The 27,572-nt window shown below is 34.2% G+C and overlaps 1 protein-coding gene across 3 annotated transcripts in view; it reads right to left on the minus strand.

Annotated features, from left to right (window-relative positions):
- Positions 1–27,572, minus strand: part of Ack (activated Cdc42 kinase) — a 312,841-nt gene that overhangs the window by 202,794 nt on the left and 82,475 nt on the right. For all 3 annotated transcript variants that reach the window (XM_090401270.1, XM_090401268.1, XM_090401269.1), the window contains exon 4: positions 3,485–3,637. In XM_090401270.1, coding sequence (XP_090257396.1) covers positions 3,485–3,637 — 153 coding nt within the window. The remainder of the gene's footprint in view (positions 1–3,484; positions 3,638–27,572) is intronic.

A 27,572-nucleotide genomic window follows, 5' to 3' on the forward strand; every position in this document is an offset into this window, starting at 1 on the left:
AGTGAGATCTAATTGATAAAGGTGATGTAGATATCCTGCAAGATGACTTAAATAAACTAGCACCATGGGTGAAGGATGACGATTGGCAATTTAATGTTGCAAAATGTATGGATATGCACTTTGAGATGAAGGATTGCAAACTATCACACTGATGGTAGTGGATTGGGAAACAGATGAAGCTAGGGATTTGGGGTGATGGTGAACAGAGAATTGAAGTTCAGAGAGCATATTGCAGAAGTTCGCAAAACAGCTCAAAGGATTACTTGGATGAAGAAGAATACATTGGTAAGACAGGGAGGTTATTATTATTCCTCTTCATAAGGCTATGATTCCCACTTCTTGACTATGCATAGATTTTGGTCACCTTTCTTGGGGATTAGGAGGTGGTGGAAATGATCCAGAGATGAGTAACAGATGGTAACAGGAATGTTTCCTGTGGGGACAGACTGAAGATGTGTGAGTTGCAAAGTTTAGCTGACAGGCAGAAAAGAGGAGATATGACATTAACTTATAAGTTGCTAATGTTGCATAAGAAGGTGTTCCAAACAAAAAATATGGACTAGATCTTTTGTTTGGAGAGTGATAAATAAGCAGAATGTATTGACAGAGGTAGTTATGCAGACCCTAACAGTGAATGAGTTTAAAGAGAGGTATGATAGGTATATTGTGTGAATAAAGTTAGTGTGAGTTTCCCACAGTGAGCTTTCTGACAATACCCATATAATAATGATTAGTGTTGATGTAAATATGACGAGAACCATGAGATTTGATGGTTTCTTTAAATTTAGCAAAGGTGGGAATTATATTCAAGTCTTTTAAAAGGAAATCCTTGCTTACTTTGTTGAACTGATAGCTCGCCAAGTTTACCAATCTTTTTGGTCAATTCTTTCCCATGAAGGAAAGTTAAACGAGTTTTTAATAGCAAATGACATAGTAGAACATTATTAGAAACATGTGGGTACAAGAATTAATAATTTATTAACAGATATTTTGGCCTAAATCTAAGAAGCTATCATTAGTGCACAAGAAAATTCACAAGGTGGAGCACAAATAATGGATATTGTTATTCTCTTTTACAGATACAAGTCATACTACAGTGACACCACACAACAAATGCTAAATACATAAAAATAAAGTAATAAAAAATTAAAGAAAATAGAAAGCAACTAGACTAAAAAAAGGGGGGTGGAGTTTCTGCTTGCCATTTATCAGGATAAGACTCTACTATGGATAAACAGTCATTTCAATTTCAGTTTGGGCAGCATAAAAGTGCTTCTGCACTCTCAACACTGAGGTAACAGGCATGTACTAGACCAGAGGATACTGTAGTCAGTGTCCACTACATGCTGTTCCAGGCCAGATTTTTCAGGCTTATTATGGGTAATGTAAGACTGGTGTTTCTGTAGTCATTTTTGACAGAACATCCTGTTTGTCCAAAGTAACAATGGAAGCAATTAAACTGAACCTGGTAAATACCAGTGAGGGAGAAGTAGAGAGAGAGAGAGGACCTGTTCATCTTTTGTGGAGAGTAACCAGTCTAAAACTAATGGATTTTTTAAATTCAACAAATGCATGCACTGCTTTTTTAAACAGTGCAAACAAAATCCAAGTAGAAGTAATGCTACCTCATTTCAGTAATGTTATTGCATCACTGCATAATGAAGATGTTGCTGTGATAATGAAATGTTAGAATGAATAACAATAATTTTCATTTCCAAATAATAGTCCTCTAATCTAGAGTAATTATTACAACTCTTAATATGAGATAGTGTGGAAAGCTGTTTTACTTTTGTTCATTTGATTGAATAGGATATTATTCTTGCTAGAGAAGCAAACATTCTATAATGAGATCCATTTCATCACAGGATGCATGTTTATGCAATACAAAATGTATTCTATCACTTCTTAAACTCATTCACTATCTGCACTCTCCCCTGCCTCAGGTAATGTATTCCATGCCCTTACCAACTCCTGCACAATAACTATTACTTGCTCTCAAGCTCACTACTCCTATGCGAAATTTCCAGAACTGGTCCCCATCCTTGATCCCTTCTCATATTATCCCTAGAAAAATCTCTCCACTCTCCATCCAGTAATCAGCTTAAATATCTCATCAGAAACCTTAAGAGATTTATGTAGTCAGCAGTTAGGGAGCCATCATCAATTACCAAATTCTGCAGGTTATAAGCCTTCAATTCTTTAAAGTTGACATCCCATCGTCCTGATATCAGTTTTGTTACCTACCTTTGTCCTCTCTCTCTCTCTCTGAAGTTTTTTCATCCACATACAAATCCCAATGATCAGACTTCAGTTCAGTAGTCTTTTTTTTTTTTTTTTATCCTAGTAAGGCTCTACATAATAGAATCACAGTAGCCTTCTCTCAACTGGTTGACATCCATTTCATTATTACAGCAGTCCCCTCAGGATTTTCTTCAACATCTTTGCCTTGTCTGAATTCCTCTAATACAGCATGCAGCCTTCCATTTCAACAGAAGTTCGAATATTATTTTTGGCAAAGTTATGGTATTCCTGCTCAATCATATGCTTTACCAGCTTATGAAAATCCTCCCGAATAGCCACTATATTTTAACATAAAGGATAAACTTACTCAGTCCTGCAGAACTCTACTTTTAATCTATCTTCTCCTTAATACTAGCCATATACACATCTCTATAATATGTCAGGAAAAATTGCCAATCCATCTTGATATTTAAACCCACATTATACCATTACAATAAACCCAAACACATAAGGACAACAGTGTTCAGATGATGTGCTTTTTTGTATACTAAGAGCATATGACTTCCAATGAAAGGAATGACCTAGGGAACATATCTTACTTCCAGTTGATATCTTTTGTGTACAATGAGATACAGATAATGAGTTTTTTTGTATTGAGATGTACATGATGTGTTTTTGCATACTGAGAGCATAAGACCACTACAAGTTTCCCAAGAACTGCTATGAAAGGATGTGGCCTCTTAGAACCCATACATCGTTTTGATTTATATAAGTCACCCACCCAGACTTATTTCAACTTTTACTGGAGTCATAAGTAAGTGGATAAACTTCAAAAGATATCATAAATTAACTTCACTACATTTTAACTATAAATCTGAAATCATCGTGGAAAACCTGGATGTCTAGCATGTTATAAGAATGAGGTTCTTGTTTTTATCCCTAAACAAGAATTATGCCAAATTAATAAAAAAAGTTGGGGGGGGGGGGGAACTATCATTTACATACACACAGAGAGAGAGAAAGCAATGGCAGTATGTAGTGAAACACACAGCCAGTAAAGGTTGGTTGATTGGTAGAGCCTCTGCTACTAATGGCTCAGCAAAAAGTTAAGCAAGTTTGAGTGTGGTTAGTAGTTGGAGGGGATTAATCGTTTCATGCTGTTGGCACACTCTCCCTCGATGAGTCTTTGGACTCCCTGGAGGTGTCACATAATAATAATAATAATATATAATTCTATATTTACCATCATCATTGGAGAAGAAAGGACAATTCCATACAGTCTTACAAGATTGGGATGACTAAGCTGATGCATTGCAGTTACTTCTCTCAAGAAATCCTCATAAGCACCAGGAAAGGACAAAGTGTGTTGCTTCAAAACTTTGACTGCAACTGGGATCTATAAAGTGAAAATACATATTATATAAGTTATTCCTTTATTTACTTAAATGTGATAAATTATATTAAAGGAACATTAAGAATAATCAGTGCAGTATAACAGAACATAAGGAATTCTATTCAATTCTATCACAGAAAAACATTCATACTGAATTGTACCCAAACATCTTCATTTGCCCTCTGTTCACCTCATCCTTTCTTTCTTTATTTATTTCTTCATGTTTTTCATCATGCTATCTTATGCTTTTAAAAGCTATAGTTATAAAGATGATATTTACAGTCTGCATAGGAAGCAGCAAAGTTACTAAGTAAATGATATCCATGACATGCAGTAAGTTCACCAGAAGGTTCATATTTTGTTTTAATAAAGTAGTATAAAGCAGCTAACAAAATTTCCAAGTAGTCCAGAATTCTCATACTGGTAGTAAGTTAGAGAAATCTCTACTTGAATTGCTGACATCTGGTGAGCCATTGTGGTAGTAGTAATAGGAGAGAATAGCATAACCCAGCTTTGATTCATATTTAATTAAGTATGCCAATAAATGATGCCTCTACTGCATCTTGAACTTTTTCATTTTCTCAGTTACATGTCAAGATGTGAAATTCATAATTAGTTAAGCCATAATTTTACTGGCTAATAGAATGGTATGCATTTTATGTACTCACTGTAAATATACTATGTATTCAACAATTATCAAGTGCATCTTTGTTCACTCTTAATTGAATATGATTGTACCCATATTGGAAGACAGAGTGAGAGTTTGAAATTGAAGAAATGTGTTGCAGTACAGATTAAGCTAAGGAATAAAAGTGCGTTTTATATTTTGATTGTGCTCTTGTGAACTCTGGTCACTAAAGGCATATAGCACAATAGTATTAGTACCATACATAGATAGGATAAGAGTTAAATAATCAAAATCAAACATGGATTGGGGGGGGTGGGGGAAACGAAGAGATGAAACATGGAACTTTTTCAAATCACTTTGGGTCTCCAATAAGCAAGCTGATGGTCTCCCAGCAGGATAGTGAAATCTATCGATCATCTAAAAAATATTCATAAACCTCCAAGAAGCAGTGACATTTGAATTCACAGCTTGCTGTTGGAGAATGAATATGCTAATCACAAATACATATATGTTTGTTGTCTATTTTATGTTATAACTGACTACCAGTATAAATTACTAGATTTATATTAGACTTATAAGGAATATGCAAACCAACTGAGACTTCCAACTCAATGTCCAACCATTACGATTATCTTGTATCCATCTGAAAAAAGTATAATGAGGATAGGCTGGCAATATAGGATTTGGGAGGGAAAATAAGTGTACAATGAAAGTTTTGAAAACTATAAGTCAAACAGCTCTCATAAGTGAAATGTAGACAAATATGTAAATATTATTAAGAATAAACAGAAACAAGAAACAAAATTAGAAACTAGATGGTAAAATCTGAAGAAAACATGGAATGATAGCATTTTCTTCAGATTTTTATCTATATTCTCTATAAGCAAGTGCTTATAGGAAAAAAAATAGATTAAAAAAAGTCAGAAACTAAAGCCACCTGTAAAACTGGTTAAAAAAATTGCAGAACGTTTTGGAGAGAACATATTGGAAAGAACACAGAAGAATAATATCATAAAGATGGAAAATTGTACTGAAAGCTAATAAGAAGTTCAGAAATGAAGAAAAAGTACCATGAATGATAAAACAGTGGTATATAGAGAGAGAATTCTTAAAGTTTTATTTAACTTATTACTTAAACTGTTTCAGTTTAGAAAGCAGCTGCAGATCTCTAATCTTTCATGGATAGGATTTATCATATATTACAAAAAAAAGAAGGAAAAATACTGAAGGTGAGGTGTGTGTGGGGGGGGGGCAGCTGTGTAGACTACACCTCCAAATCAAAAAAATTAGAATAATCAAAGAAAATATATTGAATCATGTGCAATTCTAATTTATGCATAGAAAATAATTATTACCAAATATCAACACATAAAAATGTAATATAAATTATAAGAAAACTGTTATTTGAAAACATTCACAAAATTAGAATAATTTTTAACTGTGATTCAAAATATTAGAATATTCCAAATTTTATAGATTGGCTTTGAGGAGAGCATAGAAATAGTATATATTTCAGTAGCTGCAGGAATGACTCATATGTGAGAAATCATTTGCACATGGATTTCAGTTAATCATTTGCTAAACATGGGTCTAACGAGCGACATATCAGAAGCTAAGAAGTTTCGTATGGTGTCTCTACACAAAGAAGACCAAACTCAACAGTTTATATCTACGAAATTGAAAGGTTCTCAAGCAAGCGTTAGAAGGGTATTGAGACAGTATTCTAATTACTGGAGTTTTCAAAATAATTGCTGCAATAGCAATTGAAAGGGTAATAATGACATCAAGAGATGAGAAGAGAGTGAAGAAAATCATGAAGAAAAACCACTTCCGAAGTAAGGTATTTTCACAGATGGAAAGAATTAGGTGTGAATGTATCTAAATCTATGACGCTTAGATGACTTCGCAAATTGGGTTTTAAATCGCATGCACCTAACACGAAGCTGAATATGGCTTCCAAAGAAAATGCAGCTGGACTTTGATGGTGTAAGCAAAGACTGTTGTGGGATCAAGAGGAAAAAAGGTACTTTTTAGCAATGAAAATATGTTATGTGTGTCCCATGGTCATCAAGGGATACGTGTTTGACGTCTTAAGCAAGAAGCATTTGATAAAGAATGCATGAAACATTCAGTGAAATTTGCAACTGCAGAGAGTCAAGGAAGGCTGTGTATTATGTAAGAAAGAGCCAATTCCAAAGTGTACCAAGAAATTCTTGAGCACTTTATGTTACCAGCATCAGAAGATTTATGTGATGCCAATTTCCTTTATCAGCAAGATTCAGCTTCTTGTCACACTTTCAAGACCACTACTAGAAGGCTCACAGAAAAGCAAATCAATGTAATTTCTTACTAGGCAAACTCGCCAGATTTAAACCCCCCTTTGAATTTGTGGGGAATTATGAAGAAATGTCTTCAAGAAGTTGCCCAAGAGATAAAAATTAAGTTGTTTCTAGTCTGCAGACCATATGGGCATGTTTTGAGAAAAAAAGACTGTGAACTGCTAGTAAAAATATGCCCAACCATTTATGAATGGACATAAAAGTTAAGGGGGACACAACAAAGTACTAATTATCAAGTTGTTTCTGCTTTGACTGTAATTTTTGTGCATTTGTTTGTGCATTATTCTAATATTTTGAGCTACGTCAAAAATTATTCTAATTTTGTGAATGTTTTCAAAATAACGGTTTCTTATAATTAACATTACACATTTTTATTTGCTTACAGGGTTATATAATCTACAAAGTACATAAATGTAGATGATGCTAATTCATATTTGGTAATAATTATTTTTTATGCAATAAATTAGAATTGTAAATTATTCAACACTTCTTTGATTACTCTAATTCATTGATTCGGAGATGTACACCAAAATAACACTGCTCCATTTTTTTTAGAATCATCATCAAATTCCTGACATGTACCCTCAAGGGGTGTAAGGCATATTATGATAGTACTACTGTTGTGTCCCAATTTACGATTTCTACTCTAATCTTACCAAAACTTATACCAATATCTAAGTTATTGCTCCCTGTAGTACCCCTAATATTTGTATTTATACTGCGCCTTTTGGGATGTTTAGTTTAGGATATTACATACATAAACAAGGAGAAAGAACTCAAATATATCTGAAAGTGTAACTATTGCAGTCGTGACACTTAACTCGATTCTTAACTTAAATTTTCCGCATGACTAAGTACAATATTTTCAAGTGGTTATCAACTGCACCATTTATGTTGTCATAAATAGGGAGAAAGCCAATCTCGAATATATCTCTTAGTATTTAAATATTATTGCAGTCGTGACTCTTAATCTCTTTCCTCAACATTAAATTTCCCGCGTGATTAGGTACGATGATTTTAAGCGGTGCATTGGATTAGCAACATCAGACAACTCTTTTATCATTGAACAAAAGGTTTATTAAGTTTCTAAACATGGTACAATTCAAATACTAAACTAAAATACTTATAGACTAACATTAAATCATTACAAGCAATATGGCTATTTGTGATTATGTCGTCATATACATTAATTCATAAATCCACCTGATGTGAACAAATTAGATCAATTCACACTATCTGATTATTCATACTGAAGTAGATTAACAAATCATTCACTTCACTAACACATACTTGTGACATTTCAATTATTTTATACATTACATTAGGCATCCAATTCTTAGGATACGTAATTACTTAATTCACACTATTCCGTTATACCGTTATTTGCACTAACACACAATTATGTCATTTAAATATCTTGTGCAATATAATAGACATGCCAAAAATACCTTAGGACTCTTAATCATTCACAAATCTTTAACACTAGTCAATCTACACATAACACATTCTATAATATACTAAAGTCCTAGTATAACTTCAACAGTTCTGTATTGGAATCACGATACTTTTCACAGACAAATTTCTAGCTAACATAGGTTATGATTTATAGTACCTTTCTTGAGTTCTTCGTATGGGCCTTTATTCTTTTCCAAACGAACCTCTGGTATAACTTCTCGTAACTCTGGAATACTTTAACACACATATATTTGCTCTACTATTAGCAACGAGGACATCGATCTCTTTACAGCTTTCTGCTTTGCATAGTTATTACTAGCGTCGAAACGAAAAAGATCCCTCCTTTTCTAGGACTCTATGGCAAATTTTTCTTTTTTTGCTTCCTATTCGGGAAAAACGGGAATCGAAATCCCGCTCACTTTCGTTTCCGTGTTGTGACGAGGAGGGGGGGGGGGTTTACCAACCCTTTTATAGCTGCTCCCCTAACGGCACCTTTTCTTACTTCCTTTCTCCTCCTTCTACTTGTTTTTTAATCATCGACCAATTAGGGTGGCGTTTTCCCACCAAACGTCATTTGATCGGTAAGCCCGTTCTCAATGTTTCAATCTGGGGATCGGCCCTAAATGATAGCTTTGCTTTTCTTGTGCTAGCCTGACTTAATCCCCTTTCAAACTTTTTCTATGAATTCTACTTAATAACTTAATCTCTCACATAACGTATTTTATGACTCACCCCTTTCTACTTATTTACTTAACTTTCTCATTTTTAATCGTATTACAATATTAATCTATACTTTCTTTTGTTAGCTACTTATTTAGTTAGAATTCCTTATTTTAAGTCATATTACAATATTAATACATTCCTTCCTTTATCAGCTACTTTAACAACAACCTTTACGTTTTATACATTTTACTGGATGCAAGAAATTTTCCATTAAATAATTCATTTTTTTTTGCAAGGGTTTTAATTTATGATATTTATTCTTCATGTTACACCATGATAGCAGAGAATACTATATTCCTAAGATATCAAGTGTAACACTACATAAAGAACTTACATCATTACTGATTTTCTATCAACAATTTTCCTCCAAATCAATCTGCTATCTGTAGAAACTCCAACATTACCAGATCTTATATTTCCATCTTTTTAAGGCACTTTTTATTGTATCAATCCACCTATATCTTTATCTTCCGGGTCTCTTTCCTGCAAACTTCACAGAGAACACTAGTTTTGCTGATCTTTCCTCTCCCATTCTGTTTAAGTGACCATACCACCTGAGATTAGCTCTACTAAAACATTCCTAGATGCTAAGAATGTCAAGTTCTTTCCTAATATCCTTGTTTTTAATATGATATTGCATTGATTGCATCTGTTCATGCGACTAATCATTCTTAGGACTCCCATATCTGTTGGTCTAAAGTTATTAGTCAAGTGTTTTATTTCTAACCCAGCTTTCAGATCTTTAAGTTAAAACTAGTTTGAACACTGTCTTGTATACAGCTAATTTAGTGTTTTGACCAATTTCTCACTTATTCCATATAAATTTATTCAGTTGACTTCCTACCACACCGGCTTTGCTGATTCTGTTCCATTTCCATATTTAATTTACCGTCTTCACTAAAAATTGGGCCAAATAGCTAAAATGTTTTACTTGTTCTATAGATTCTCCATTCATGATGCAGTTGATATTTTTGATATTTCTACTTATTTTCATAATCTTTGTCTTGTTATTGCTGATTCACACCAAATTTATTACATCAGTTATTCAATTTAGTCAGGTAATCTTGCAGACTTGTACTGGATTTATTTAAAAGTATAACTTCATCTGCATAAAGTAAAGAGCTGAGAATAACATCTCCAATTTTGATATCACGTTTAATACCACATTCCTTCATAATGTGAACCATATAGACATTGAATAACAGAGGGGATAATGTACATCCTTGTCTAACACCAGATTTAACATAAAACTATCTTCCTGTATTTCCTTCAAATAACGACATTGCTTGTTATAATGCCCGATTGATAACATATAACTATTGCATTTTGAATAGCTTTTCTCTTGGCACCTTGTCATATGCCTTTTGCAAGTCTACAAAGCTTAAATACAGATCTTTGTTATATTCCCATGATTTCTCATAACATGAAAATTTGATCCTGACAGCCTCTATTTGACCTGAATCCAGCTTGTTCTTCACCAAGCTTCCCTTCCACAATCCTTCTCAAGTGTTTCTCAAGTATACTTGAACAAATCTTACCAGGAACACTCTGTAGGGAAATACCTCTATAATTCTCACATTCGGTTTTATTTTCCTTTTTATATATAGGTACTATGAGAGTTCTACTCCAATCATCTGGAATTCGTCCTCCCGCTGCGTTTCCACATTTCAGCTTTTGATAGCTTTTTCTACTTCAAGTATGGATACGCATTTCTGATTGCACGTCTGTTGAGTGTTTTTTATTACTGTGCTGTCATCACTGCTTGTTTCATTTAGCAATTTTTCGAAGTAATTGCTCCATACATCAAGAATATCTACGTATTCCTGATGGCATGTCTGTTGAGTGTTTTTTATTACTGTGCTGTCATCACCGCTTGTTTCGTTTAGCAATTTTTTGAAGTAATTACTGCATACTTCAAGGATATCTTTTTCACCAGTTTTCATGTCACCTTCATCATCTCTAATTCCTTTTACAACACTCTTTCCTCCATTTCTGAGCTTTTTCAACAGCCTCCAGAATATTTTGCCATCTTCTTGATATTTATTTTCTATATTCTTCCCAAAGTCCTCCCATGACTTTTGTTTAGCTAGTTTTACACAGTGTTTAGCATTCTTGCATTTGTCTCTATATTCTCTAAGAGCACAAGCTGACTTATTTCCCAGGAATTTTTGATATGCTTTCTTCGTTTCCTTCACTGCCTCTTTAACTTCCTCTGTCCACCATGGGGTTTTGATTTTTCTATCCTTGCAGACAACTTCACCACATGCTTCTCTGGCTGAATCAATCAATGTTTTCTTCAGAATTTGCCAGTGACTCTCCAAGGTTTGGTTCCTGTTTTCAAGCTCTTTCATTTTTTCTTGAATAATGTTTGTGTATTTTAGTCTACGGTTTACATCTGAGAGCTGCTCAACTTTTATTTGCTTTAAAACTTTCTTACATGTTCTTGTTTTCAGTATGAAATTCAATTTTATCTTGCTCAAGACTAAATAGTGATCACTTCCAATTTCAAATCCTCTGTACACTCTAGTGTCCAATGCATTAGTGGGAAAACATCTCTATCAACAATAACATACTCAATGAGACTTTTCTTATTCCTTGCCTCTTCTGTCGATGTGAATTTATGCATATTTTTATGTTGGGACATCAGTCCATATCCTGAGCAGAAATCCAACAGGTCTTTGCCATTATTATTAGCTTTGCTTTTTTCTCCAAATTTTCCCAAAATATTTTTGTATGTCTGACAATCATTTTCTACTCTGCAATTTAGATTCCCAACAAGGACTAATTTTTCCTTTTTTCGTTATGTCAGTTGCTTTCTCTAAAACCTTAAAAAATTCCTCCACTTCTACCTTAGTAGAACCTCCTGTGGGACCATAGACACAAATAAGTCTCATAGTCCAGTTATTCATTCTGTTATTGTCCACATCACTCTACTTGATGTTGCCTGCCATTCAAGAAAATTAGTCTCGTATTTTGTGTTGAATACTATAGCTACCCCTTCTTTTCCCTGATTGTTATTGCCTGAATATAACATTTTGTATTTATTGCTTAGAAAGATCTCACCAGTTTGTCTTTTTTTCTGTTTCAGTCACCCTTATCATATCAATCTGGTACTTATCCAATTCCTCAGCCAGCTCCATTTCTTTCCCATTCAGGCTTATGTCGATAGTCATAAGCCTGAATTCTGGTGATGTTGATTTGGGGTGTGTTTCAGGATTTTTTCCAGTAGCTCACTTTTTGCTGTTCACCCTGGTTCCCTGGCGAAAACCAGGTGACGTCCCAGCCAGCATGAAATTCTGTCGTGTTGTATTGATGGTTTAAGCCAATAAGAATACAATTTGGTCAGCAAAATCCCAAATTGCCAGCCCATCCTCATTCATTCAGTATCCAGGTAGATACCTAACAGGGTGCACCATGAGAAGGTGAGGATTGGACATTAGGTCAGAAGCCCTGGTTGGCTCTTCACATGCCTTTAAAGGCTATGTGGGGGTCTCCTCTCAGTTATACAGCTTTGATCCTTAAGCTCCCCCTGGATAGCTAGATGAAAAACTGAAGCTAAACAAAATGAATAATTATTAAATATAATAACTTATGTGAAACATTTTATTTACTGTAAAATTTTTACTGAAGATGCTCTAGTGTCTAGAGCATCTTCAGTAAAACTTTCAAATTAAACAAATAGAACAGATAACCAGAAGACTCAACAATGAAAATATGCAAGCAATACATACATGATGGAAGTGGCCCACTGCATTTACTGGAGTCCAAAGTGGCTTGAAAAAGTTCCATGTTTAGCCTATAGAGTAAGGCTCTCACAGTATCTAACTATTAGCCTATTAATAACACTAATGTACAGCAGCTGTACAGTATTTTGTGAGCAGAAATCCCATTTTTTGAAATGGAATTTATGCTCACAAAATTTTTGAAAAAGTTATACAAAATAATTTTGTCATAATCTATAACTGGACAACATTAAGATCGTATTATGCATTCAAAAAATGATGCCTTCACTTGAATCCTTTTATGTCAGTTAGGATTTTGTTTTCTTTTGTATATTTGATGCTTATTTTGATTTTAATTTGTGTCTGGTTTCAATTAATGACAATTTATAAGTTCATTTAATTTTTAACAAAAATATGGTTTTCAATAAGCTATAAAAATCATTGGCTGAAGTTAAAGTAGAACAGAGGTTACTTTGGCAAAAGAATTGCCTAGCCTGAAAAATGAATATGGAATTTCAAAAAAAAAGATAGCTGACTTTAACTAATCAGCCATAATGGGATGTCAAAATCATATTATACATCAGTAAAAGAAGATAAATAAACAACAGCAACATGCATTTATTACTTACTGACATTGAATTTTGCACGCACGCCCACATAAAAAAAATTTTTTTTTTAATTATCTCTTTATCTTATGACATGTTATAAACAATAACATCATTATTGATTTCATATTATATATAAAGAAATTCTGCAATAATATTATCATCTGTAATCTTTGTCTCTTACTTGGAAAGGTTAGTATAACAATGACATTGCTTAAACAAAAAAGGGAACAAAATAATAAAAATACATATAAAAATATTAGACATACAAGACAACGAAACAATGCTTAGAATATCGGAAACAATAGCCATAAAATGTGATGAAAGCTCAATAAAAGTCCACCGACCCTACATAATCTCAGAGAATTGGAAGCTCCAAAACATAAAAATTAGGTCACGACTCCGACCAATAGGAGACAACACAAGCACACCAAAAAACAGAAACACCTAACTGACATGACATAGCATCCACTTCTCCTACAAGTTCTGAAGATGACAGTTGTTGAAAAGGCTCACACTCCATAACTCCCACCCCAATGCTTTTCCCTTAAATCCCTCCTCCTATCCCCCAAAAAATAATTTATATTTTCAGATCCTTCTCTCATACCCCCATCCCAAAACGCTCTCTACCCACCCTTAATAATAATATTATACATATATCAAAAACCCAGGTTTTTTCAAATAATTTCCCCACATTGCTTTACCCCCACTTCCCCCCAAAAAAGTCCCCTCCTTTAACAGCTTAACAGCATATGAAGGCACATTGCTGGAATAAGGAGACAGAAAACAACATCCAAAAAAGGTATGTCCAAAATTTCTCCTATATTTTTTATTCTTCTTATATTACTTTTATAACACTTCAGTAATGCCCTAGATTTTTGGGTAAAGAGTCAATGACAGTATAAAAAAAAAGGTGCACACTAAAAGAAAGTAGGCTATATAAGCCATTAAAATAATAAAAATACATATTTATCCATGTATTGTTTAATTTAAATAATTACAAAGAAGAAATGTGTTTTCTCTGTCCGGGGTGCTTAAGGGTCAAAGCCGTATAACTGAGAGGAGACCTCCACATAGCCTTTAAAGGAATGCGGAGAACCGACCAGGACTTCTGACCTAATGTCCAATCCTCACCTTCTCGTGGTGTACCCTGTTGGGTATCTACCTGGACACTGAACGAACAAGGATGGGCTGGCAATTTGGGATTTAGCCAACCAAATTGTATTCTTATTGGCTTAAACCAATATACAAAATGATATACGGCATGAAATTATTAAAATTTCATGCCGGTTGGGGCATCGTCCGGTTAAACAAGGCCCCATTGTTTTTACCAGGGAACCAGGGCGAATAGCGAAAAGTCAGCTACTGGAACAAATCTGAAAGCACACCCCAACTCAACATCACCAGAGTTAAAGATCGGTACTATCAACATAAGAAGCCTACATAGCAAAGAAATTGAGCTAGCTGAGGAATTAGATAAGTACCAGATCGACATAATAGGGATGACTGAAACAAAAAAAGACAAAAACTGGAGAGATCTTTCTGAGCAATAAATACAAAATGTTATATTCAGCCAATGACAATCAAGGAAAAGAAGGAGTAGCCATAGTATTCAACACAAAATACGAGGCTAATCTTCTTGAATGGCAGTCAGTCTCAAGTAGAGTAATGTGGGCAAATATGAGAATGGGGAACTGGACAATGAGACTTATTTGTGCCTATGGTCCCACAGAAGGTTCTACTAAGGTAGAAGTGGAGGAATTTTTTGATGCTTCAGAAAAAGCAACTGACACAATGAAAAAGGAAAAGTTGATCCTTGTTGGGAATCTAAATAGCAGAGTAGGAAATGATTGTCAGACATACAAAAATATTTTGGGAAAATTTGGAGAAAAGAGCAAAGCTAATAATAATGGCAAATACCTGTTGGATTTCTGCTCAGGACATGAACTAGTTATTACTAACACCATGTTCCAACATAAAAATGTGCACAAATTCACATGGAGAGAAGAAGCAAGGAATAAGAAAAGTCTCATTGACTATAACATAGTCAATGAGACTTTTCTATAACTACCAATATAGCCTGGCAGGGGGCACCATCAGGACTTGAGGAAAACGTTAGCTTCCTAGCTTCGGTTCTCGTTTGCTGTTATGTAATACTTGTGTGCACGTCTTTCTATTAAGTTCCCAAGAAGATGGCAACGTGACGTTTGCCGAAATATCGGAAAGTATATATTAAAGTTTATTTAATTTATATTTCTAGCGTACGCTGTCAATTCCTTAATTATTAGTTACCAGAGTGTACAGAGGATTTGAAATTGGAAGTGATCACTACTTAGTCTTGAGCAGGATAAAAATTCAATTTCATATTGAAAAGAATAACATGTAAGAAAGTTTTAAAGTGAAAGATGTGAACTATAGACTAAAATACACAAAGCTTATTGAAGGAAAAATGAAAGAGCTTCAAAACATGAACCAAACCTTGGAGATTCAGTGGCAAACCATGAAGAAAACCCTGATTGATTCAGCCAGAGAGGCATGTGGTCAGGTTGTCTGCAAGGATAGAAAAATCAGAACTCCCTGGTGGACACAGGTAGTTAAAGAGGCAGTGAAGCTAAAGAAGAAAGCATATCAAAAGTTGCTGGCAAATATGTCAGATTGTGCTCTTAGAAAATACAGAGACAAATATAAGAAAGCTAAACACTGTGTAAAACTAGCTAAACAAAAGTCATGGGAGGACTTTGGCAAGAACATAGAAAATAAATATCAAGAAGGTGGCAAGATATTCCGGAGGTAGTTGAAGAAACTTAGAAAAGGAAGAAACATTGCTGTAAAAGGAGTTAGAGATGATAAAGGTGACGTGAAAATGGGAGAAAAAAACAATATCTTAGAAATATGGAGTAATTACTTTGAAAAATTGCTAAATGAAACAAGCAGTGATAGCACAGTGGTAAAAAACACTCAACAGGCATACACTCATGAATACATATCCATATTTGAAGTAGAAAAAGCCATTAAAGGCTTGAAATGTGGAAAGGCAGCAGGAGTAGATGATATTCGACCAGAAATGCTGAAGTATGGTGGTATAAGAGTCTTACAGTGGCTGCACTGCATAGTTCAGAAAGCCTGGCCAGAGGGACGAATTCCCGATGATTGGAGTAGAGCTCTCATAGTACCCATATATAAAAAGGAAAATAAAACTTAATGTGAAATAATTACAGAGGTATTTCCCTACTGAGTGTTCCTGGCAAGATCTATGCAAGTATACTTGAGAAACGGTTGAGAAGAATTGTGGAAGAAAAGCTTGGTGAAGAACAAGCTGGATTCAGGCCAAATAGAGGCTGTCCGGATCAGATCTTCACTTTACGACAAATAGTCAAGAAAGCATGGGAATATAATAACGATCTGTATTTAAGTTTTGTTGATTTGGAAAAGGCATATGACAAGGTCCCAAGAGAGAAGCTATTCAATATGCTACAGTTATATCGTATCATTGGGGCATTATATCAAGCAATACTTAGTCTGTATTTGAGTTGTAAGTCGGCAGTTAGAATTGAAGGATGTACAGGAAGATGGTTTAATGTTAAATCTGGTGGGGAGACAAGGATGTACATTATCCTCTCTGTTATTCATTATCTATATGGATCACATTATGAAGGAAATTGGTATTAAACTTGATATTAGAATTTGATATGTTAATGTCAGCTCTTTGCTTTATGTGGACGAAGTTATACTTCTAAATAAATCCACTACAAGTTTGCAAGATTCCCTGACTAAATTGAATAACTGTTGTAATAGATATGGTATTAAGGTCAGCATTAAAAAGACAAAGGCAATGAAAATAGGTAGAATTGATGAAATTGTCAACTGTGTTGTGAACGGGGAACCTGTGGAACAAGTAAAACATTTCAGCTACTTAGGCACGATTTTTAGTGAAGATGGTAAATTAAATATGGAAATAGACAACAGTATCAACAAAGGTGGTATGGAAGGAAGTCAATTGAATAAATTCATATGGAATAAGAGAGAAATTAGTCGGAACACTAAATTAGCTGTATACAACACAGTGTTCAAACCAGTTTTAACTTATGGATCTGAGAGCTGGGTCAGAAGTAAAACACTTGACCAAAGACTAGAGACCGCAAATATGAGAGTCCTGAGAAAGATTAGAGGCATGAACAGATGGCATCAATGGCAATATCATTTAAAAAAAATTAAAAAGAGGATATTAGGAAAGAACTTGACATGTCAGCATCCAGGAATGCGTTAGAAGAGCAAATCTCAGGTGGTATGTCACTTAAACAGAATGGGCGAGGAATGATTACCAAAGCAAATGTTCTCTGCCAGTTTGGCAGGAAAACGACCCAGAGGAAGCCAAGATATAGGTGGATTGATACAGTACAAAGTGCCTTAGACGATAGAAATATAAGATCTGTTAATGTTGGAGTCTTGACAAGTAACAGACTGATTTGGAGGAATATTCTAGATAGGAAGTTAGTAATTATGTACATTTTTCATGTAGTACTATCATATCCTGTACACCCCTTGAGGGCACATGTCAGGAATTTGATGATGATAATATTACCCACTGCATTGGCTGAAAAAGTCACTTTTAACTGAGTACTGAAAATCTGTTGAGAAGAAAAACAACAATTTTATTTTCATAAAATAGTAAAATGGAACATAAGATAGTAAAATGTATTCCTTGTTACTTATCTTTCAAAAAAAAAAAAAAATCAGCTATAAATATTGGAAGTTTATTATATAAACTTCCAATATTATCACAAATATCCTTCTAGGAAGGAATTGTCAAAGAGTTGCAACTAAAAATTAATCATATTTTTAGAGGAACCTGTGGCATAGTATAATTATTAAAAATAACACGTAAGTCCTCAGTAATAACTTTAATTAATAAATAAGGTAGATATTTCGTACTAAAACTAATAGTACATCTTCCGTTTTACAAACAGATAGAAATAGAATACAAGTAACGAACATTCGGTGGATCACCTATTAAAATACAATGTTGTAGTGAGCTAGGAAATGAAAGAAATTAATAAATAATTAATATTTAAGATAATTAGTTTTTTAATGATTACATAAAATAAAAGTCTCCCAGATCTTCGAAAGAGAGAGGCAATCATTTCGATTTAAATTCGGTTGGTGTAAAAACGCTTCACAACTTTCTTTAAAGAGGCGTTCCTATTTGAACCTGCATCTATGAAGGAGAATAGCTTTATCTCACTGGATATTATGGGTAGTGATAATATTGTGTTGTGCTAGGCCAGACTTCTGAGGTTTGTTGTAATCAATATAATATTGATGTTCTTTAATTCTTTTTTCCACAGAACGGCCAGTTTGTCCAAAATAAGAAACATCAAATTCAAAAGGAATTTGGTAAATGCCAGCCAAAGACAGAGATGACAGTTTATCTTTTGTAGAAGACAATAAGGAAAAAATTTTGTTGATAGGAATATAAGTGGGAATCAATTGGTACTTTTTTAAAATTCAACAGTTCTGAGATTCCTGGAAATGCAGGGGATTGGAACTCTGCGAACTGTTGAGGAAACCTTAGGTATTGGAACATAAGATTCAATTATCTGTTGGATTTGATTAGGATGGTAATTATTAGATTCCATTAACTTTTTAATGATGGAAAGTTCTTGTTGTAAGATTTCTGGAGAAGAGCAAACTTTCTATGCCCTATTAATTAGAGATTTAAGAATGCCAAATTTTTGAGCTGCATGGTGAGCAGGCTTTTTATGAATGTATCTGCCAGTAAATGTGGGCTTTCAAAAGATGTTTGTAGATAAGGTACCAGAAGAAGTTCGAGTAAGCAAGATGTCCAAAAATGATAAAGTACCAGAATTTTCCTTTTCCATGGTGAATCGGATACGAGGATGAAGGCTATTTATCTGTTGTAGAAAGGTGGAAAGCTCATCTTCAGTATGTGACCAAATGGCAAAAACATCATCGACGAAACAATACCAAAGAGATGGTTGAGGGTTAATGGATGAAAACATAGTCTCTTCGAATTGTTTCAAAAAATAGTTAGCCAAAGGTGGAGACAAACGACTACCCATGGCAGTACCTTCAACTTGTTTTTCCAACTAAAATAACCTGAATGGATAACAAATTTGAAAATCTTTGCGATATCTGGAGGATAAGCTTCATATAATAAATTGACTGTGTTGGCTAATGGGATATTGGTAAACAGAGATACAATGTCGAAACTGACTAACAACTCAGACTCTTTGATTTTTAAATCCTTGATTTTTTCCAGGAAATCTGTTCAATTTTTTATGTAGGATCTGGAATGTTCAGTGAGAGCACTTAAAGAACCAGACATGACTTTTGCAATTCGGTAAGCAGGAGAATCAATACAATTCATGATTGGTCGTACTGGATAGCCTTCTTTATGGATTTTCAGGAGACCATATAGACGGGGAGATCTTCCAAAGTAGGTGCGTAATTTATGCACATAATTTGGGTCCCAACTGATGACCTCATCAAGTAATTTATTTAATTGTTTAATCTGTAAATTTGTAGGATTATGCATGATCTCTTTGTAGGTAGAGCTGTCTTCTAAAAGACTGGATACTTTTGTCTCATAGTCAGTCTTATTCATGATTACAATAGCTTTTCCTTTATCGGCCTTAGAAATATATATATTATTATCTCTTCTTAAAGAAGTTAGACCTTTGATTTCAGCATTTGATAAATTGCGTGGAGGTAATTTGCTTTTAAATAACGAAGTCACAACTTCAAAACGAAGTTTATTAGCGTCGTCACTAGAAAGTCCAGACAGATTGCATTCTATATTATGTAAAAAGTCAAGATACGGAATGCATGTAGGAATAACTGCAAAATCAAGGCTTTTTGCTAAAGCACTGGATTAGGTGTCGGATAAAGAGCGATCGGAAATGTTAAATCCATTTTTTAGTAGAAGTGATGTCAGAAGTTCTTTCGTAAGAACGAGTTACAGATTGCTTTGATAAGCAAAGAACAATATTTAGTAATACATCATTAAGAACAGTTGAAATTTCTTCTTTGAGATCCGAAATAGACTTGATATTAGAAGCTAATTCTTTTTTGGCAGTACGAAGTTGGTTACAAATTAAGGAGAATACGAAAGTCCTTCTGTTATCCTATCTACAAACGTCTTTCAAAAGCCCATATTTACTGGCAGATACATTCATAAAAAGTCTGATTAGCATACATCTCAAAAATTTTCGGCATTCTCAAATCTCTAATTAATAGGGCACATAAATTTTGCTCTTCTCCAGAAATCTTACAACAAGAACTTTCCATCATTAAAAAGTTAATGGAATCTAATAATTACCACCCTAATCAAATCCAACAGATAATTGAATCGTATGTTCCAATACCTAAGGTTTCTTCAACAGTTCGCAGAGTTCCAATCCCCTACATTCCAGGAATCTCAGAACTGTTGAATTTTAAAAAAGTACCAATTGATTCCCACTTATATTCCTATCAACAAAATTTCTTCCTTATTGTCTTCTACATAAGATAAACTGTCATCTCTGTCTTTGGCTGGCGTTTACCAAATTCCTTTTGAATGTGATGTTTCTTATTTTGGACAAACTGGCCGTTCTGTGGAAAAAAGAATTAAAGAACATCAATATTATATTGATTACAACAAACCTCAGAAGTCTGGTCTAGCACAACACAGTATTACCACTAACCATAATATCCAGTGGGATAAAGCTATTCTCCTTCATAGATGCAGGTTCAAATATGAACACCTCTTTAAAGAAGTTGTGAAGCATTTTTACACTGACTGAATTTAAATCGAAATGATTGCCTCTCTCTCAAAGATCTGGGAGACTTTTATTTTATGTAATCATTAAAAAACTAATTATCATATTAATTATTTATTAATTTCTTTCATTTCCTAGCTCGCAACAACATTGTATTTTAATAGGTGATCCACCGAATGTTCATTACTTATATTCTATTCCTATCTGTTTGTAACACTGAAGATGTGCTATTAGTTTTAGTATGAAATATTTACCTTATTTATTAATTAAAGTTATTACTGTGGACTCACGTGTTGTTTTTAATAAAAATTAGTCAGCTGATTTCATGCAGAAGTGACAGTATTCCTCCTTGCAAAAGCTAAAGATTTTCATCCTACAAAGCAAATAAACTGGCAAGAGAATATATGTTTTGGCAGTAATAACATGTAAACAAGATTAACTACTCCATCATGACAGTAAATAGCTTTATACGAATGATAACAAGTTACTTGATTATGACAGGACCCTGTTGTCGAATTAATGTTAAGAAAAAAAAATGAGATTCAAAAAATATACTGATTGGAAAAAGTCAGTGAACACCATAGTACGAGGAACAAACTTCAAAATCCACCTTAAGATGTTGGACCTACTTTCACTGCAATGACTGCAGCAATCCTATAGGGCATACCTTCCACAAATGTATGATAGCAATCAATTGGAATTATGGATCATTCTTCGTGTAGGCATATAATGAGGTCCTGGACTGTTGTGGGATGGACGTCCCTTGACCTCACCTGATGCTCCAGTTCATCCCATAGATGTTCAATAAGGTGGAGATCAGTCAAGTGTGGTGATGTTCATGTCCACAAACCATGCAGTTGCAGCAGCTTTATGATGATGTCATCAAGACTATGTCATTTGTCTTGATGACCATGGAAGACTATTTGTCATAGTCTTTATGACATAATCTTGCTGAAAGAGACAATGGTCAGTTTCAATGAAACACCACAAAGTAAGAAGCATTGCACTGTCCAGCATGAAAAGTATCAATGAAAAAGAACTGGCAGAAAAAAACACTTTATTAATCCCCAATCCATCAAACCTTAGAACACTGTTCTCATGTTTGAGATGGTTTGAAATAGATAAACCCTCTCAATCCAATCACTTTCCCAAAGATGTTCTGTCTCTGAATTATGTCTTCTCTATAAGTATTTCATGCATGCTGCTCCACTGACCTAGTTACTACTATTCCTCCACTTCCCTCTAATCATGTACAAACACAAGCAGCTGCTTGTCAGCATCCATATACTGTTTGGCTTCAAATTCAAGGATCAAACTTTTCATCCACTTCCTTCATTCTGTATAACTCTATCCTTTGAAACTGTCTTCCCCATACTGTTTTCCCTAACAATACAGCTTCCATATATTCAAACATATAACAGATTCCTCTCTTCCTCTCTTCTTCGTAATCACTTGTCCATAAACGGCGTTGCTATGTTATGGGTCTTGAGACCATGTGTGTGTGATTGACATAAAGAAGAAAAAACAGAATCAGGTTCTGCAAAATATTCCACATATAGGAACAAAATAAATAAGATATTTAATTAACTGCTAATATTTCAATTTCAAATCAGCATCATCAACAATGCAAACAATTTGTTACAGTTCACATTTCTTAGCAATCATTTATTGGTGGGAACAATTCAAAACTGTAATGGACATAGTACATCCTATCTGGGCATCCTCTTGTAATATTTGTGCTGTAATAGCTTTTGTAATATACGTTCACTACCCTGCAAAGGAACAAAATAAATAAGATATTTAATTAACTGCTAATATTTCAATTTCCAACCAGCATCATCAACAATGCAAAAACAATTTGTTACAGTTCACATTTGTTAGCAATCATTTATTGGTGGGAACAATTCAAAACTGTAATGGACATAAGTACATCCTATCTGGGCATCCTCTTGTAATATTCGTGCTGTAATAGCTTTTGTAATATACGTTCACTACCCTGCCTTACTTTGGCTCTCTTTAAATCTTTAATCAATATGGTCGGCTGTCTTAACTTTCAATTGCTGCTATATATATGCTTATACTATATCTTATCTCCCATGCTCTATAGTCTAGCAAACTTATTTGTTTACCAACTCCACCAGATAGACTATGTATTGACTGTGAAAGTATAAGACGTTAAATCCAAAGACAATGCAGATATCTTAATCGTATTCCCTGCTTTAATCTATTCTAATCTTAAATCAGTTGTAGCAAATAAATAAAAATCGTATATACTTCTCTTATGCAAGTTCGAATTTTTTAAGGATAGTGCATTGACAAAATGCAGTTCAAATTGTTGTTTACAAACTATTTATTTAAGACTAAAGAGTATTTACAGTACACATTGACTTGGTTACCTTACCGCTCTAAACTTTAGTTCTGAACTAGTTTAAGACCTAAACATAACATTACTTGATTTTACCCGACATACATTAGTCAAGCCTAATTTTCCCATTTCTATACAAATGCTCACAGTTAATTTTATTCACTTTACATACTTTCAGTAAATGCAACTACTTATGTCCCCTTTAGCAAACAGTCTTTCACATTATCTTAATATTCCACGAGGATCTTATCTTTATCTATTTCTTTTTTTGCTCAAGAAGTCGACCAGCCTTTTCTTTATTAGCTCCTTATTATAGCGACAATATGTAACTCCTTTCCTTCCTAACAACTTATCACAATGTTTTGCACATGGCAGCGATCCAAGTAGACAACGAACAAAGCTTCTCTTTCACTCCCAGACCACTAATGGCAGTGATCTTCAGGTAAGAGAATGCCTTGAGAAACCTGTAGATGAGCCAACGAAGTTTCTCTTTCACTTCCCGACCATGAATGGTGGTGATCTCGGGTAAGAGAAACCAATGAAGATCCTGGGATAAAATTCCTTTCTGACGAGGTGCCTTATACAGGCCTAGATTTCCATTTTGCACATGTGCGCATTTCTCTAAACTGGTTACATGCTTACCTTGGGGCATGTGGACATCACTTTTCATGCGCTTTTCGAATTCCTTATCTTTGGTACTTGTTGACCTTTGGATACAATCTCAAAGCAAAAGTCTCTGTAACTTTCCACTTATGGTAATCCTCTTAATTCTCTACTAATCTTACCATTAGACTTGCTGACACATTATCGTATAGTTCGCCCACCATTTGTAGGTCCCTGCTTCGCGTCTTTCCAAGAATAGTCGATTCATGCTGAAGGGGAGAAAGAAATGAAGGACGTCCGAATTGGTCGCCAACATGCGAAATCACGTGCTTTATAGGTAAAATTTTCCAACTGTTATACAAGCAAGATAGTTAACTACAATAATCATAAAAGAGAAGTTAATTTTCCGACCGGTAATAATAAACAACTCATCCCACTATACGGACTGATTACCCTATTATCGGAATGGATTCTCCTTTTTCTGAGATGCGCAGAAGTGTCGAAGGATCTCTAATCGGTGGGCGAACTATAACAAAGGCTGAACACAGTAATTTCCAAAAAATATTATTTCAATAAATATTTTACACTTTTTAGTGCATTTTCCTGAATTAAAACCACATAAAACTGAACATAATAAGTAATGAAATTACTTATCATGAGAGATTTTACACTCTAATGCTGAAGGGAAAAAAAAAGTTATCAGGTGTTATACAGGAAATGGTTGTTAAATTACTGTCTCCGGTATTTCTAGTAAATTAACACAGTCATACGTAAAGGGGTTGTGGGATTGCTTCATTGCTACTCTTCACTACAAAAACAGGCTCTCAGACTTGTAATTACTTCTTTGTATCACTTCAGTTTTGTTTTCTTTCATCTGATCCTGTGCAGTGAACTATCTAAAATATGGTCTGCCAGCCTTGACTTGGCATAATAATAGCAGCAAATGCAACTGTTATGTTCTCCAAGGCAGATGTTAACAGATCTTCTTGTCTGTCCTTGATATGCCATGTCATAGGAGACAAGGCACTTCACACACTCCTGATTGTGATATAGGATGAAGTCTGGTCTCAGGAAAAGATTATGATTGTTAGTGTGATGTAGTTTAAACAAAGTATAGAGTTTATATTTATTAAACATTCTGACTAGTGCCCTGGATACAGGGACTAGAAATAGTATAAATGCAGTCTTGTGTATAACAGAAGGTAGGGGATAGGAAGGGTAGCTAGTATTTTATAGGTGTTATAGTTATTGCATAAAAACATGTGGCAAGATAGATGAGCTCACTGACAATTCCTATATCATTGCAACAGACAACTCTCACTCTGTGTATAAATGTTTTAAGAATATCATCAGAATATAGTCATCAGCCTGGTTGGCCAAGTGGATCACATCTGCTCTCCAACCAACATTGTGGGTTCAAGTCCCACTGTAGACATGGGCTTCTGTAAAAGCCTACTCCAGATGAGCATATATAGCTCCTTGTTTATAAAGGAGTTTATAAAGTTTTTTTTTCTTTTTAATATAAATGATAAGCTGGACGGCTAAATTCCAGAGTATATGGCTTTCCAGAAAAACAAAATAATGAACCATTTGAAAGGCATGTGATTACCCTAGTCTAAGAAGGGGGTAAACAGTTATTTGATTATTTTTCTATCATGAAGTTAAGGATAATGGCTGTTTAAATGTATCTGAAGTGTTTGAGCAATGGAACCAAATAGCAAATATATCATTCACATAGTTTGATCATACCACTATACATGTGAGGTAGCAATGTTGAATACATCATTCTCTTAGTCTATATAAAAATCGGCTCGATGTGGAAACTCACTGTAGTCCAATTCAGTTTTCTGTATATATTCCCTTTTCATATAAAATAACCTGCATGTACTATACTTTTAAATAAATCAAATGCATCTAGTGGGAAATTACAATATCAAATCAAAAGTCTCTGTTAGCAAACACAGATATTCATGATGTCTGAATTTTTAAGGATATAGTCTTAAAAGGAACAGAATTTTTTTACAAAGGAGGAGTTACGGGAGGGAATTAAATTTACCAATGCCTTGTATGTAGAACTATATAAAACAGGGTTTCTCAAATGGGTTCCACGATGTCTCCTTGATGTGTGTGTAGGCTGGTCTATACTATCAAATTATTAAAAATCGGGAGGCTTAGTTTTTGTGAATTTTTGGGGATCCATAAATTCAAAAAACTTACTGGATAGTACAGACCAGCTTTTTTCAGTCGTTTTATCCTGGAGGAACCCTTGAAATAATCTTCAGGTCTGAGGGGAACACTGCATAAAAAGTATTTTATCTTTATGTTTATTATAACACACACACACACACACACACGTATGTATATGTTTATATATATACATGGTTTAGAAAACTAAAGCAATTCTATTTTTGCATGGTATATTTTAATTTAACACGATTCAAATGGCACTTATTTTTAAAATTTCTGTTTGAATTTAGTTCTGTTAAAAAGGATATTTCCAGTACAATTATCATTTCCTAGAACAGTACATACATACTTAAACTTGAATTTTGGGGAACCCCCCTCGATGTTTTAAATATCAGAGATTACTCTACGCTACAGAATGTAGACAACTGTGGCAACAACAAAAAAAATCAATTTTGTAATTACGATTCCCCAAAGCTAAGCTGACAGATGATCCATTATATTCACTTGCCATCGATTTCTAGAAGCAGAAGGGTGCTATGTTGATTCTTCGAAGTTAAGGTGGTCCATTATGGGAGGCCCACCTATATAAAGCTGCTTGGAAGTTAAGCTGTTTGCTAAACAATCATTTCTTGTTTACAATTCAAAAAATTTACAAAGAATTTAAACAAAACACAAGAAGAGTGTAAAGTTCATGAAAATTTTGTTTGTGCAACAAAGTTATACAGGTATATATTAAATTTTGAAGTTTTGTATGCATAATATCAAATTAGTAAAATTAATTATTGATTATTTTCAGCTATTTTCATAACATTACCGATTAACACAATGTCGGAATTCAGTTAAACAGAAGAAGAAAAGAAAAGCCATTTCTTTAGAAACTAAGATCCAAATTTTAAATTGTTTAGCAGCTGGAGAAGGTTCAACATCCTTAGGGAAATATTTTGGACTAAACGAAGCTACCATGAGAACAATTAAGAAAAATGAAGAGGCAATTAGAAAATCTTTTCTTTATGGAACAAAATTAGATGCCAATTTGTCATCATATACGAGAGACAAAAGTCAAGATGGAAAAGGGCCTAGTGATGTGGACAGAAGATTGCTCACAAAAAGGAATACCTTTAGACGGAAACATCATCAAACAGAAAGCATTATGGTTGTACAAACAGATTCAGGAAAAGGAGTCAACAACATTATCATCAAATTCCTACCATGTACCCTCAAGGGGTGTACAGGATATGACAGTACTACATGAAAAAATTACATCATTACTAACTTCCTATCTACAATTTTCCTCAAAATCAGTCTGTTACTTGTCAAGACTCCAACATTATCAGATCTTATATTTCTATCGTCTAAGGCACTTTGTACCGTATCAATCCACCTATATCTTGGTCTTCCTCTGGGTCATTTTCCTGCCAACCTGGCAGAGAACACTTGTTTTGCTAATCTTTCCTCTCCCATTCTATTTAAGTGACCATACCACCTGAGATTAGCTCTGCTAACGCATTCCTGGATGCTGACAATGTCAAGTTC

The sequence above is a fragment of the Typopeltis vanoorti genome, chromosome 12, assembly GCF_054136105.1.
Source record: "Typopeltis vanoorti isolate ZY-2024b chromosome 12, IOZ_Tvanoo_1.0, whole genome shotgun sequence".
In the NCBI taxonomy this organism is placed as follows: Eukaryota; Metazoa; Arthropoda; class Arachnida; order Uropygi; family Thelyphonidae; genus Typopeltis; species Typopeltis vanoorti.